Source organism: Petaurus breviceps, unplaced genomic scaffold, assembly GCF_028583685.1.
Source record: "Petaurus breviceps papuanus isolate PSGF00001 unplaced genomic scaffold, PetGlider_PUasm1.0 91041, whole genome shotgun sequence".
Taxonomy (NCBI): Eukaryota; Metazoa; Chordata; class Mammalia; order Diprotodontia; family Petauridae; genus Petaurus; species Petaurus breviceps.
In genome coordinates this window covers 24,215,440-24,229,971 of record NW_027187400.1, presented here as the reverse complement: position 1 = coordinate 24,229,971, position 14,532 = coordinate 24,215,440, and the positions used below count along the sequence as shown (strand labels likewise).

Here is a 14,532-nt window from a genome sequence, read left to right as displayed (position 1 = left end):
GGCTAATAACAGCACCCAGCTCCGTGGGCTGCGGTGCAGAGCCCAAGGCCGTGGGCTTAGACATGCCAGCTCTTCTTGTTGTGATTGTTGTTTTTCTGTGTAGCCTTGTGCTTTGGGTTCAGCTTTCTGAATCCCTGTCATCGACAGTTATGTGCTAGGCTGGTCGTTTCAGCATTGCCTCACCAGCCAGGTGTTCGCATCACAGAACTTCCTAACCACCAGTGCCCTGGTGTCTGTCATGGTTATCAGATGGGAGAGGGGACTGATAGAACCAACCTGAGAGGCAGCGTGGCATAGTGGTTAGGAATCTGGACTTGGAGCTGGGAAGGTCTGGGCTCACATCTCACCTCACATATTTACTGTCTGTGTGATTCTGGACAAGTCCGTTCTCCTTTCTGTGCCTCAGTGGCCTTGTCTGTAAAATGGAATGTGAACTCCAGGATGTCTCGGGCCCTTCCAGCTCTAGAACTACAATCCTGTTAACATCATTGTACTTTGTCATGTAGGCATGTTGTCCTGCTCTTCTCCCACCTAGTGAGTTTCATCTAGAGCAAAGAGATAGGAGACTACTCTGCAGAAATTTCCATCAGGAAATTTCAGAGAGTTTCTGAAGGATAGGGTCCTCCCCTGGATCAAGAAAATAGACCCAAGCTGACCTTACCACCGTGGGAGCAAGTGATGAATGTGAATATTGAATAAATCTATGTCTAAAATGTTTCTGCAAACTAGTGTGTCTGTAACACAGGAAGGCACTCCAGCACATAGCAAAGATTGAAGGGAAATTGTATGTAAGCTTAAAATTTCAACTCTGTAGTTTTGTGTATAATCTTCACCATTTTCAAGCTCCTAATACGTTAGTGCAGTAGTGTTGATTTCAAATAGAAACGGGGGCCACTCAACTAAGGATCCCTGCTGGACACATATTGACTTCGAAAACTACATGTTAACATCATCTTATGTTCTATTGTATTTTTGTTTATTTTGTTAAACATTTCCCAGTTACATGTCAGCCTAGTATGGGAGCCATACTGGGGAGTGTTATAGGCTGCCATGTACCCATGAACTGCATGTTTAGCACCTCTGCATCATGGCACTATGCCAAATAGTGGATTGAGTGACCAAGAATCTAATGATAAGGTTCATGTAAAGGTTTGACTTTAACAAGAGGCAGATCTGTAATACAGTTATTGTTTATATTTTTGGGAAAGGTGGTTCATTTAAGCAACAAAGCAAATAACCCTCCAATAAATTCTGGGACCAGTATAGATGAGTGCTGTAGAGAGTTCAGAGAGGCAGATTGTAGTGGCAGTCATTAGATGCCAGTGGCAAGACTCCAAGAGATTTAGAGTCCACAACATGGGACTAAAGTAACATGAAACTTAGTGGGACACATATAAGTCTTACACTTAGATACAGAAAATCATCTTCATAAGTGCCAGATCAGGGAGAAAAGGAAATTATCTACAACTACTAGATGGCAGTTTGTCTGGAAATGATCAGGAAATTTTAGTATGAGTCATCAGTGTGATTTATTAGCCAGAAAGCTAATGCAAACTTGGGCTGCATTAAAAGAAGTCTCATGTCCAGGATGAGGGATGTGTAATAATCCCCTTGTCTTCATCTCTGGTCAGAGCACATTCAGAGTATTGGACTGTTCTGGGCCCATATTTGAGGAAGGGCATTGGTAAATTGCGATGCCTTGGAGGGAAGGCAGCTGAGATGGTGGCTGTCCTCAAGGTCATGCCAGGAGAATTGCCTGAAGGAGATGGGGAGAGTTAGCCTGGAAAGAAGACAGGAGATAATAGCTGGGAGGGGCATATAAAGGAACTGGCTGTGTTTACTTTGTAGAAAAGTAAACTTATAAGGCACAGGATACTTTCTTCAGGCATTTTAAGGCCTCTCACCTGGAAGAAGGGTGAGATTTGTTCTGCTTGTCCCAGAAGTAGATCTGCCTCTTGTTAAAGTCAAACCTTCACGTGAACCTTATCACTAGATTCTTGGTCACTCAATCCACTATTTGGCATAGTGCCATGATGTAGAGGTGCCAAACATGCAGTTCATGGGTATGTGGCATCCTATAACACTCCCCAGTACTGCCCCCATACTAGGCTAACATGTAACTGGGAAATGTTTAACAAAATAAACAAATACACTAGAACATAAGATGATGTTAACATGTAGTTTTCGAAGTCAATATGTGTCCAGCAGGGATCCTTAGTTGAGAGGCCCCCATTTCTATTTGAAGGTTGGGAAAAGAAAAGAAAAAAGAAAAAAAAAAAGCCTTTATGTTAGAAGACGCTTCCAAGCTATCCTCTTGTGAAATGAGCTGACCCAACAGGGATTGGGTTCCCTGTCCCTGGACGTCTTCAAGTAAATACAAGGTGACCACTTATTGAGAATATTCTAAAGGGAATTCTTTATCAGGTATAGGTTGGATTAAATGATCTGAGGTACTTTTCAACTCTGAGATTCTTATGTTTCTGTGCTGGCATAATCAGTAAGGTCTTGAGAAGGTCGGTACTGACTTAACTAACTCCTTTTTTTGTGCCAATGTTTATACAGGTATATCCCAGCTGTGGTGGATCACACTGCAGGCCTTCCCTGTCAAGGAACATTTCTGCTTCACCAGGTACTAATAAAGGAGAAGGGGCTTGGGAGCAAGCATAGAAATTGTTGAGTAAAAGAAGTGTTTTTGTCTGATGTTCCCTCTCCCCTTCATGACATAGAGTTCTTTATTGGTAGTGGGGGGAGAGGAATAATAGAATTCCTGTAACTTTTTTTCATAAATCTGACTTTTGAATTTTTCCTCTTGCAACTTTGATATATGCATATTATTTTACAGAAATTTGTTAATAACTTCTGTGTATGTTGGTGCACACCTGTAGCCCTTGCTGCTGTTCAGAAGTTCTGAGCAGCAGTAGGGCTAAAGGCATTCTGATATCCCCAGTATGTCCAGCATCAGTAGTCTGGATCACCAGTCTGCCTGAGAAAGGATAAGCTGCCCCTCATGGGACAGCAGAGGAGGCTAAAGCTTCTGTGCTGATCAGTATTGGAACTATGGCCTCTGTACTTCGACTGAGGAGTTAGGGAAAAAAAGTTACAATTTTAGGACTTTTAAAGTTCTTGCAGCATTTAGATATATTGTATCTTAATAATGTATCAAGCAGCTAGGTAATACAGTTCCCACAAGCACAGCTAGTTATTTAGTATAGTTTGTATAGCTTCATGTTGTAATGTTTAAAGACATTGTGTGCTGCAGTCTATCACATTTTTTTTTTTAATTTTTGGAGGGGGGAAGGCAGGGCAATCGGGATTAAGTGATTTGCCCAAGGTCACACGGCTAGCGTTAAGTGTTTGAGGTCATATTTGAAGTCAGGTCCTCCTGACTCCAGGGCTGGTGCTCTATTCACTGTGCCACCTAATGACCCCTGATCCATTTTACATCAATGGAGACAGAAGCAGGAGTGACAGTTGTTCAGGTCAAACACTTCCTGTGATCCACCAGACTTTTCCTATGAGAATGCTCTGGGGCCCATTCTGGGAGGGAGGAAGCTCAGTCAGAAAGTTTCCTTTATACTTGTTTGCATGATGGCTCAGACAGCACCCCCTCCTAAACAGGGGACTGGTGGTGCAGGCAAAAGAGGGGCAGCCACCCTAACCCATCACTTTGCTTTCCTTCCAGGGCATCCAGCGGAGGATCACAGTGACCATTATCCATGAGAAGGGCAGTGAGCTCCACTGGAAGGATGTTCGAGAGCTGGTGGTGGGTAAGTGCACCCACTGCAGGGAGAAGAAATGGATGGTCACCGAGGAGATTTTTTTTTTGCTATACTTCTGAGACCTTGGTGAAGTCTGAACTAGGGAAGATAGACATACACAGAGGCACAGCATAGGAGCCTTGGGTCTGAAATTGATTTTTCCTCTTTCCCTCCTATTACTGCCACAGTAATCATTCATTCATTCCACACACATGTTAATTACCTACTTTGTAAAAGCACTCTTTTCAGGAGCTATAGGAATTATGAAAGAATTATAAAAGTTGCCATTAGGAGCTTGTAATATTGTTGGGAAACAAAAACATACATACTTTGTGCTCTCACACCTCCTCCATGCCTTTGCTCATGGTATTGACTATGCCTGAAATGTCTTCCCTCTCCCCTCGTCACCTGTCGAATCAACTCATCACAACCCAACCACTGACTCCTGCAGGAAGTTGGCTCCTGTTGTTACTGGTCAATAGCCCTTCCCTCCTAATCTCCCATACCCCTTCATGTTTTTAGCTTTCTAGTGCACTTACATATAATTCTGTGACATATTATAGTTATCTTTGTTTTCTTCCTCTACTAAGGATAGGAATTTTCTGTCTCCAGTATGGCATAGCCTTACTGTTACGAATATAGTGGGCATTAAGTATATATTTATTGACTTACCAGTTCATGTATTAAATAGTGAAGTTATTGAGTAAGTCGTATCCTAGTGAGTAGTATACAGAAGTTTAGGAAAAGTACAGATTAGCATGGGGTGGAGCAGTCAGGAAAGTGCTGGGGGTATAGTTAGACTTCAACCTCAATCGTGAGTCCAGTTCAGTCCAATACTTGTTAAGCCCCTGCTGTGTGCTTTGGATTATGCTAGGCCTTGAGGTCACCCACATAAAGTTCTTGTTATCTGCTCAGGGGATGTGACGTGTCTGGGTAAATAAATGCAGAGAATGTGAGGAGGGCAAAATTGTGAACATCTAAGGGAGCAGGGAAGGTGATGCCTGCGCTGAGCTGGTAAATGGTAGCCTAGGGCCAGATTTGGGGGAGGGGGTGCAGTGCAAAATAGAGAAGGAATATGAATATTGTACATGGGCATTTGGGGGAAATTAATTTGAGGGGCAGGGTGAGATGAATTCCCATTCAGGATCCTGCTGCATTAGTCCCAGCATGAGGTGATTGTTTCTCACACTGAGTACCCACTCGCTCATCTCTGCTGTAGAGCTCTCACTCCCTTCAAGAAACAGTTCAAGCACTACTCCCTACTCTCCCCAGCTGCTAGTGACCACCTTCCCTATCAACCTTTTATTTATTTTGTGTTTATCCTACATGTAGATGTCTGTGTCTCTAAATTACAATATAAGCTCCTTGAGAACAGGAATTGTTTTATATATTGACTTTTTATCCTCAGTTGCCACCATAAGTAAGTCTTTAATGCTGAATTCATTGATTGATTTAAATGGAGATGACAGTGGGAATAAAAAGAGGGGATGAATGTAAGATGTTTTATAGGAAGAAATGATAGAATCTTGTGACTGACTTCAAAGGGGAGATGAAATGGAAGATTTAGTGATTATTTTAAAATTTCAAGTCTGGATTCATGAGAGGAGATTGGTACCACTGAAAGACAGTGGATGTTGGCCTCATGGCCTCCCTTTAAAAACTGAGGCTTTACCTGACATCGCTGCTGTATGACCTGGGACGGTGGGGTGGTACCTCGTCAGCCCACCATGTGGCCTGATAAACCAACATGGCATATAATAAAGGGTCCAATTCTAAATTGTTTAAAAAAAAAAAAAGGCATTGGAAAGGAGAGCCTGGTCTGTTGTAGATGATGAGTTTGTCTTTGTTTCCTGTATGTGGTTAAAAGTACCTTTTAGTGAAAGGTCACAGAAAATTAGAGATGGAGAGAACTTGGAGATGGGTCTATTGTAGCCCATTTTAAGGATAAGGAAATCAGGATTTAGAGTGGAAGAATGACCAGCCCCAGGTTCCCATCTGGTGAGGAGCAGAGCCAGTGCTGGGACACTCATTCTCCTCCTGCCACCACTTCCTTCCCATCCCAGGAAAGAATCTTGAAAGGTGTCACAAGTGGCAGTGGAAGTGAAGGGATCAAGGTCCCTTAGGAAAAGCACATGGAGAGAAAAGCAGAGGCCCAAGCACTGAGAACAGTCAAACCGAGGAGCCCTCCTTGCCCCTGGAGCACTAGAATTTTGAATTGATTACTAGTTTGTGGTCTAAAGAGTTTACTTTTTTGTCTTAGGGATATATTCTGACAGTAACATCTACTTTTTTTCCTCAGGTCGAATCAGGAGCAAAGCAGAGGTGGATGAAGCTGCTGTTGATGCCATTCTCTCTCTGAACATTATCTCTGCCAAGTATCTGAAGTCTTCCCACAACTCTAGCAGGTAGGGCCCCCTGAAGACACTCAGCCTTGATAAGGACTGGTCAGGGTGCACTTTGATCACTGAAGGTTCTTGGGGCAGGGGTCTGATTTATTTCCATTCTTTTTTCAGATGTCCTCATGCTGCTAACAAAATAACTTTCTGTGTCTATGTGTTTATAGTAGTGATCAACATATAGATGGGAAAATAATTTTTTTTAGTGAAGTGAAGAGAATAGGGGAGAAAAGGAAAACAAAAGCCTCAGAGTGATGTCGAGAGAGTCGAGCTAGAGATAAGGCATCATTAAGGCTGTATTTTTTGTGAAGCAGTTGCTGTGGCAGAGCAGCAGTGTCCAGCAGAGACATGATCCCCTCCCTCCTTCCCCCTTCAGTGTTTAATGCAGCTCCTTGTGTGCAGCCACAGCGGCTGCTGCTGCTGCTGCTTGGAGAAAACCTGGTCACTCTGCTCATTGCCTTCCTCTTTGTCTTGGTTTGCAGTGGTGCATCTACACACAGACAGATCTTGTTAACTTAGAATGATTGACCTAAAGACCTAACCTCTTTTTGTCTTTATTTTAAGTCTTTTGAATTTCCTTTTCCCAGTAATGTTGATCATTGTAAATGTCTTGAGTAAATGGCTCTCTTCTTTCCCTCTGTCAGACTAAAAGTAACTTCAGAGATTTTCACTGGGTCCCAGGTTAATAGAAGGGTTTCTCTTTACTGGGAAAGGACTAAAGTGTTCATCGTGGGGAAGCCAGAACTTCTTGCTCTCTTGTATGGTTAGGGATAGCCGAGTCTCAGTGTTCTAATATGGGCCTTTCTCTTGGTTTCTGCATAGCTTAGCTTCCCTGTTTGTTTATCCCTGAAAACATGCTCGAAATAAATGGACCTATTTTGTTTCCTTTAACATGCTCATATAGGTATGATCATCAGCTGGGGAGGATGCTGTCTCTCTGTATTCTAAGACCCCTTCCATTTTAAGAATCTTTTTGTATATTTATTGTGTCAAAAGTCAGTGATAAGTATATTTACAAATGCCTTAGGAGATTGAGGAATGGAAAGACCCAAATTACTGCATTTGTAAAGGGCAAGAGGGAGGCAGAGGCAGACTGAGCCTTTCCAGCACGTCCAAGGCTGGTAAGCAACCTAGAGGAACTCCCTGTCTGTAGGCTGCCCTCTGCTGCCAATAACTGGTATTATTCATCAGTGTCTAGTGTCTGGTATTATTCAGTATGTTGTCTCTGGGAATACAATGATGCCTAACAAAATACATATAGAAAGAAACTTAAAATGGTGGTGGAGTTCAAGAGGCCTGTCAGTGACTAGAGAGCCTTAACAACATCCAGTGGTGTACCCATCTACAGCCCAGGAAAACATTTTCAAATATACCTACTCTGCATTTACCTCATGGTCCCAAGTCAGTTAATTGTGTATCTTTAGAGGGGGCTTGAGGATGCAAAGAATGGACTGACATCACCAGGGCCTAAGCATTCCCTTCTGCACAGTCCCATGGTTGTCTTTCTTATATTACATTATATATCAGATCCCTTCCCCCCCTAGAATTCTCATCTTCACCTTCTGTAGGACTCAGGCAACTCCAAAGAGAGCTGGGGGCAGGGGGGAGGGGAGAGGCCATTTCTGGACAACTCCCCCGCCCCTGGCAGGCCAGGAGCCTTAACCAAGCATGGGTTCCACATCTGATCTGGGGCTTTGGACCATTCTCTTGGCTAAGTGTCTAAAGAGTTGTTTTCTAATTATTTTCTCTTTACTGTATATCAGCAGATTGTTTTTTTTCTTTATTGTTTTTACTTTTCTGCTTTCTTGTCTTGCTTTTGGCTGCACTAACAAGAGCTTTTTCTATGTTTTTGCAGGCTCTTTCTTGATAAGGATATGCCTAGGTATTTTTTGTTTGCTTCTTATGTGCATAAAGTTTCTTGTTTAGCAGAATGCTCTCTGCCTTATGTTGTTCTAACTATACTTTTAATTCCTAGTGCTTTTCCCTTTGCAAACCTCTCAGCTGATGCTTAAGATACAGTATTTTATGCTCTTTTTTTATTATTCTGAAGTAACTTCTCTTTCTCCATTGGAATTTTGTGATTCATGAACACAGTTCAGCATGTGGATGATTTACTGACTTTTCCACGTGCTAAACTTACTCCATTTTATTCCTCTCTTTAAGTGATCTTTCACTTTTTAAGATAATCACTTTCACTGATTACACAGTGGGAAACTTCTGAACAAATTTCATGCTACTTTCCATTCTTTTTATTTGAACAGCAAATTGTTCCTAGTCTTTGTTTTAGCCCCAGTTCATAATCCCTTGCTCTGTCTTTGATTTTCTGACTTTAAGCCCAAAGCGAGAGAGGTTTGTTGTTCATTAGATTGTGAGCTCCTTGAGGGCAGGGATGCCCTTCTGCCTCTAATTTTGTATACCCAGAGCTTAGCACAGTGCTTGGCACAGAGTACATGCTTCGTAAATGTTTATTTATTGTTCAGTAACTTTAAGTTGTTGGTCATGCTGTCCTTTCTCGTTTGTCTTATGTTGTAGCAGAATCTAGTCTGGCTGTCTGAGAGCAGAACCTGTGAGAACGCCTTTACTTAAAGTCTTCTTCCTTTGATGATTGAGACTTCTTTACCTACTGACCCACTGTTCTCTTTTGGAGCAGAACAAGGCCCTGTCAGTGTTATATTGGAAACTTTCCATATCTGTTTTGCCTAATCTAGGAAAGGGGGAGTCCAAGTACCCATTGCTTAAACTGTCAGGTGTTTTGCATTAGGTAAATATATTGGCTTATAGCCTAGTTAATCTTTGACATAGGTTAGTAGATTGATGTATTCTCTGTTGTGCTCTCATGATCCTCTTTCAGAGAAACCTGTCAGGTGTGTCTCTAAAGTCATGAGAGTTTTAGGAAACACAGACTAACCTCCAAAGTCAAGGGAGGAGAATTGCTGCTCTCCCTAGGAGGCCATACATTTTTTCCAACAGTACTAGCATGGTTAATATCTTCAGGGGGGCCATTATAAGCTACACTCTAAAACTGCTATTTTATCATTCTCCTTTGTCTGTTTCTCTTTTCCTCTTCCCTTTCTCTCTCCTCCCTTCCTCCCCTCTCCCCCAGCAATCTATCTAATTTAGCCTCCAAAGAAAATGACTCTCCACTAGTTAGAGCTCAAAAGAGCCCTCAACAGCTGTGTGGGCCAAACCCTCTTTACTGAGGCTCTCACAGGGTCTCTCCAAGAGAAAGGGACCTTCTCAGAGGCTTACAACTAGGAAGGGATAGCATTTGCACTTGAACTCAGATCTTCTGACATGCTGCAGACTCTGAAAACACTTAAGCGAAAGGAACTCTCTACAGAGGGCCTTGCTTGGAAGGAAGGGTTTCATTTGTCATTAGGAAGCATCAGAAACTTCCAGTTCTTTAATGTGTTTACTCTAACTGTTTTGCCCTGTTGTTATACTTGATGTGAACTCAGAAATTGACTCTGAATTAGAGAAATGCCACATAGTTTTCCTGTGTGAACTGGAAACTTTTGCCTCACAAATTTTGAATCATGTAACCCACCTAGTAACACTAAACATAAACAGACTGGGAATAATGGAGCTGATTACAAATTACATATAGTAATAAGAATTGGTGATATTGAGTCATTGTACCAATATTCCCATTCTGATGTGAAATGCAGGAAGTCAAAAAAGAATATGTGCATCCTGGATTACTGGGGGATAATTGAAACTTTCATTAAATTTGAGTTATCCTGAACTATGTGAAAGAGTAGAATTTGGCCTTAAACAGTGTTTGACTGAAACGTTTATCCAAGAGACTGGTTTCCCTTTGTTGGTTTCCTTCTCTCTCCTTCTTTCTCTCTCTCTCTCTCCCCCTCCCTCTTTCTCTCCCACCCCAGCCCCCATTGCTGTTTCCCGTACTCTCATCCACCTCCCTACTTTGTATTGTCTTTTCATGCACTTTCAGTGCTCTGTTTCTTCAAGAGAAAGACAGAGTATATTGCAATGGTCCATGAAGAATTTTAAATGAAGCTGCAATTACAAAATGCAATCAACAGGCACCACCACATTGCTGTGAAAACCTAGAAACTGAGGACTCTGGGTCTCTTTGGCAGTCATGTTTAAAGGGGTCAAAGGTGTTTAGAAAGTTGTCTGGCAGTGCCAAGGACTTACTGCCTCAGAAGGCCAGGAGAAGTGTTCTTTGATTTTTCTGCCATAAGTCAGGGAGAAGGCATGAAGGAATTCTCTGGAAGGATATAGCAATTTACCTTTGTGGAGACCCGTTAAGGAAGCCTTATTTTCAAGTCCTGAGTCAGAATCCTCCTCTATAACTTAAATGTTAGCGGCCCGAGAAATAGAGGACAACGTTAGGAATCAGGGGCAGTTTCCATGCTTAACAACAGTATTCAGTAAATTGCTACATGTAAGATTTTGGCAGAACTTGAAAGCTGAATGATTGTGTCCAAGTGCAGGAGAGAAAAGGCTCCTTCACCACACCCACCCAGAAGCTCTCTACTTAGACTCTCTTCTAAGCCCCTTAACAAGAGGTCAGTAAGAACCACTGTGGGAACAGGGAAGAGACATGAAAACTTATTTGTTGGTGTCCTTAATGAATAAGGTTTCATGTTCGTACAGTTTCTGTTATATCAGTTTCAGAGTGAATTATTTGGCAGGTTGGCAAATAATGTTCTCTTTTGCTAGTCGCACTAGCAAAGACTTGGTTATAACCTTATTTGTAAATGAGTATTTTTAAGAAAATGTTTGTTACCCAACTCTGTGGTTTTGTTGGTGTAGGGATGTACTAGAGAAGAATTTCCTTTATTGTGTGATTCACATGCAGATTCATATTTGCTCTACAGTTTGTAGTCCTAGGGCACTGAAAGGGTTAAGTGACCTGCCCAGGGTTACACATCCAGTGTATCTTAACATTGAGTCCTGCTCTCTATCTATTTGATGTTGACTCTCAAGATAATTTTCTATATTCAAATTATATTGCCCATCTTTATCAGTCCTCCAGAATATGATTGTGATTGGAAAGCCCATTGAATAGAGACCACTTCTGGCTTTTCTGAGGCCCAAGAGAACAGGATGGCATGTTATTGGGTCCCTAGAGATATAAAGACTAGAGCTTGGGACAGCTAGGTGGCACAGTGAATAGAGCACCGGCCCTGGAATCAGGAGGCCCTGAGTTCAAATCTGGTCCCAGACACTTAACACAATGTCACTTAACTCCAATTGCCCTACCTTACCTCCTCCAAGAAGCGAAGAAAAAAAAAAGACTAGAGCTTACAAATTGAATATTTGTTTCCACCTCTTGTTAATGGCTGATAGGACTGCTCATGTATGTATTCTTTCTTTTACCTACTCCTACCCCCACTCGCACACACTTCTACTCTCTTCCCCTCATTTGTGTTAATCTCCCAGATCTTTCTATCTCTCTCATAGGAGGAAGACAGGCTGAATTCAGACCTAGAATAGTGTAATGGTTCTTAATGCTGATCTGGATGTACCTTTTCTTCTCGACATTGCCGGGGATTAGGGCCATGCTCTAAGGTGTTTGAAGGAACATTTGCTAAATAGTAAACTGAAGGTTTTAGGGGGAATTCCTCTGGGACATACCATAATATCACATCCTAACAGGTGCACAATATGTTCTTTGATACTGACGTTCCCTTGGATCACACTGCCTCCTTGTACTTACTTTAGGACCTTCTATCGCTTTGAGGCTGTGTGGGACAGCTCTTTGCATAATTCCCTCCTGCTGAACAGAGTGACACCCTATGGAGAGAAGATCTACATGACCCTGTCTGCCTACCTAGAGGTGAGGGGGTCTTTACCTTTGGTGTTTACAGTTAGGTCTGGGTTATTGGAAATGTGTTCAGACCTGATATGCTGCATCACAAGAGCAGTAAGAGAAGTGATAAGTGTTGGATGATGGTCTTGCACCTTTCCTTTTCCACTGCATCCTAAAGCTTTGTTTGGTTGCTTTCTACTGTGACTGGGCTGGATGTAGTAAATCAAGGGAGGCATCATGTTATGGTTTGCCCCGGAGTCAGTTACGGCTTCAAGTCTTATCCCTATGTCATGTATTAGCAGTATGACATGTCACTTAACCTCTTGAGCCCTGGGATAATTCTCTAAAACAATAAACAGCAGGCCATTTGTCCGTCTGCATCAGTATAGATCACAGGGGTGGGGAACCTGTGGCCAAGGCCACATGTGGCCTTCTAGGTCCTCGAGTGCAGCCTTTTAACTGAGTCCAAGTTTTACAGAAAAAATCCTTTCATTAAGGAAATTTGTTCTGTGAAGCTCATATTCAGTCAAAGGGCTACTCTTGAGAACCTAGAGAACCACATGTGGCCTCAAGGCCTCACATTCTCCACCCCTGGTATAGGAAGTTCCCATCCTAGGAGCCCCCAGATACAGATTAAATCACATGTGCGTCTTTTGTTAACCAAAAGGGCATAAATTTTATTATAGTTGAAACTTTAGCATGCTAATGATCCAGTATTCTTCTTAGAATGTGTCCTTATGGTTGTGGAATGAGCCTGTAATTGGCTGCAGACTAGTTCTGCTATGGAAGCAACCTAAAAATAATTTGAAAACAGTAACACATTTGAAAAGTACAGTGCTTGAGTGTACATAGTGGACACTCAATAAATACAGGTTGATTAATTGAATGAATTGGCAGATTGTGAAGCTGTAGGTATGCCCAAAGTCAGTACCTAGTCCCTATGGTCACATCTATCCTGATGGGCTACCAAGAACATTGTTATAGTAGTCAAGTCATCAGACATTCATTAAAGCACACTACTATGTGCCTAGTGCTGAGCTAAGTGCTAAAGGTAGGAAGGGAAAAACTACAAGGAGATTACAGTCTGATGGGAGACGTGCTACATAGAATCTGATCATATGGTTGAAAACTTTCCATCTGTAGTACTTAGGCACCACTAATTACTTGTATGCAGCATGTCTTTATTTCAGTCCTTGGCATATTTTTGTCTGCTTCCAGCTTGACCATTGCATCCAACCAGCTGTTATCACCAAGGACGTTTGTATGGTCTTCTATTCAAGAGATGCCAAGATCTCACCGCCACGTTCTCTTCGTAGCCTTTTTGGGAGCGGCTACTCCAAGTCCCCAGACTCGTAAGTTTTTACAAATGATCCAGTTCAAATTTTTCCTGAAATGATTAAGTTCTACTCCATTAATTCTAATATTCCTTTAATATGGTATTGCAGGGCTGATACTAGACAGTCCATTTTAATCATTGATAAATCAGTACAATGATTTCTTTTTTTTTTTTTAAAGCAATTGGGGTTAAGTAACTTGTCCAAGGTTACACGCCTAGTTACTTTGTGTGGGTGTTAAGTATCTGAGGCTGGAACCGATCCCAGGTCCTCCCGACTCTGGGGCCAGCGCTCTTACTCACTGTGCCACCTAGTCACCCCCAATGATTTCTAAAAAAGCTTTTTGAAAACCAAATTTACATGCGTGCTTCCGTTTGAAAAGTGGCCTAGCTAAATGTGGAGATGTTCCTCAGAAGTTCAAAGGCCAGATTTTTTTAAACTTTAGTATACCATGAAACCAACCAAAAAAGCCCAAAGGGGTTTTTTTTTTGCAGTGGCAGTAGACAGTGCTGTAGTAAAGAGTATTAGAGGTAAAAAGGAAGTCTTACACATAGGTATAGAAAATCAATTTCATAAGTAAAATATGGGGGGAAAGTAGATAGCAATTAGTCTGAAAAAAAGCTGGAGGTTTTAATGGCCTGATGATAAGCTCAGTATGAATCAACATTGTGATGTGACAGGCAAGAAAGCTAATGCAGTCTTATTCTGTATTAAAAGATGTACAGCATCCAGGAATGAGGAGATGATAGTCATTTGGAGGAGTCTGCACTTCTGGGTGCCACAGTTTAATTGGATACTCATTAGCTGGAGAGCATCTGGAAGAGGGCAGGCACCCAGGACAGTGAAAGGAGCCTGGCTCATTCCAAATAAGGATCCGTTAAAGAAACTAAGTGTGTTTAGCCTAGAGAAGGAAGGATTCAGGGCTGTTGGCTGTCTTCAAGAAGAATTACATTTCTTGTGTTAGACCAAGAAAACAGAATTAGAATTAAATGAGCAGAAGTTACAGAGGCAAATTTAGGCCTGAAATAAGGACAAACACTCAAAGTGGAATGGGCTGTCTCAGGGGGTAACAAGTTTCTCCTTACTAGAAATCTTTATATGAAGACTAGATCACCATGTGTCCAGTATATTCTAGAGTAGGTTCTTTTTTAGGTTATGTGTTGACCTTGATGCCTTCTGAGGTGCATTCCAGCTCTTAAATTCTATGACTCTAACTCATTGGTTAGTGGACAAAGATCTCACACTACTGTACCAGTACTTAT

At 41.9% G+C, this 14,532-nt stretch overlaps 1 protein-coding gene across 9 annotated transcripts in view; it reads left to right on the top strand.

Moving 5' to 3' along the window:
• Nucleotides 1–14,532, top strand: part of KIF1B (kinesin family member 1B) — a 204,491-nt gene that overhangs the window by 171,684 nt on the left and 18,275 nt on the right. For all 9 annotated transcript variants that reach the window (XM_069079402.1, XM_069079404.1, XM_069079405.1 and 6 more), the window contains 5 exons: nucleotides 2,563–2,629; nucleotides 3,683–3,767; nucleotides 6,058–6,163; nucleotides 11,849–11,963; nucleotides 13,155–13,288. In XM_069079402.1, the coding sequence (XP_068935503.1) occupies nucleotides 2,563–2,629; nucleotides 3,683–3,767; nucleotides 6,058–6,163; nucleotides 11,849–11,963; nucleotides 13,155–13,288 (507 nt within the window). The remainder of the gene's footprint in view (nucleotides 1–2,562; nucleotides 2,630–3,682; nucleotides 3,768–6,057; nucleotides 6,164–11,848; nucleotides 11,964–13,154; nucleotides 13,289–14,532) is intronic.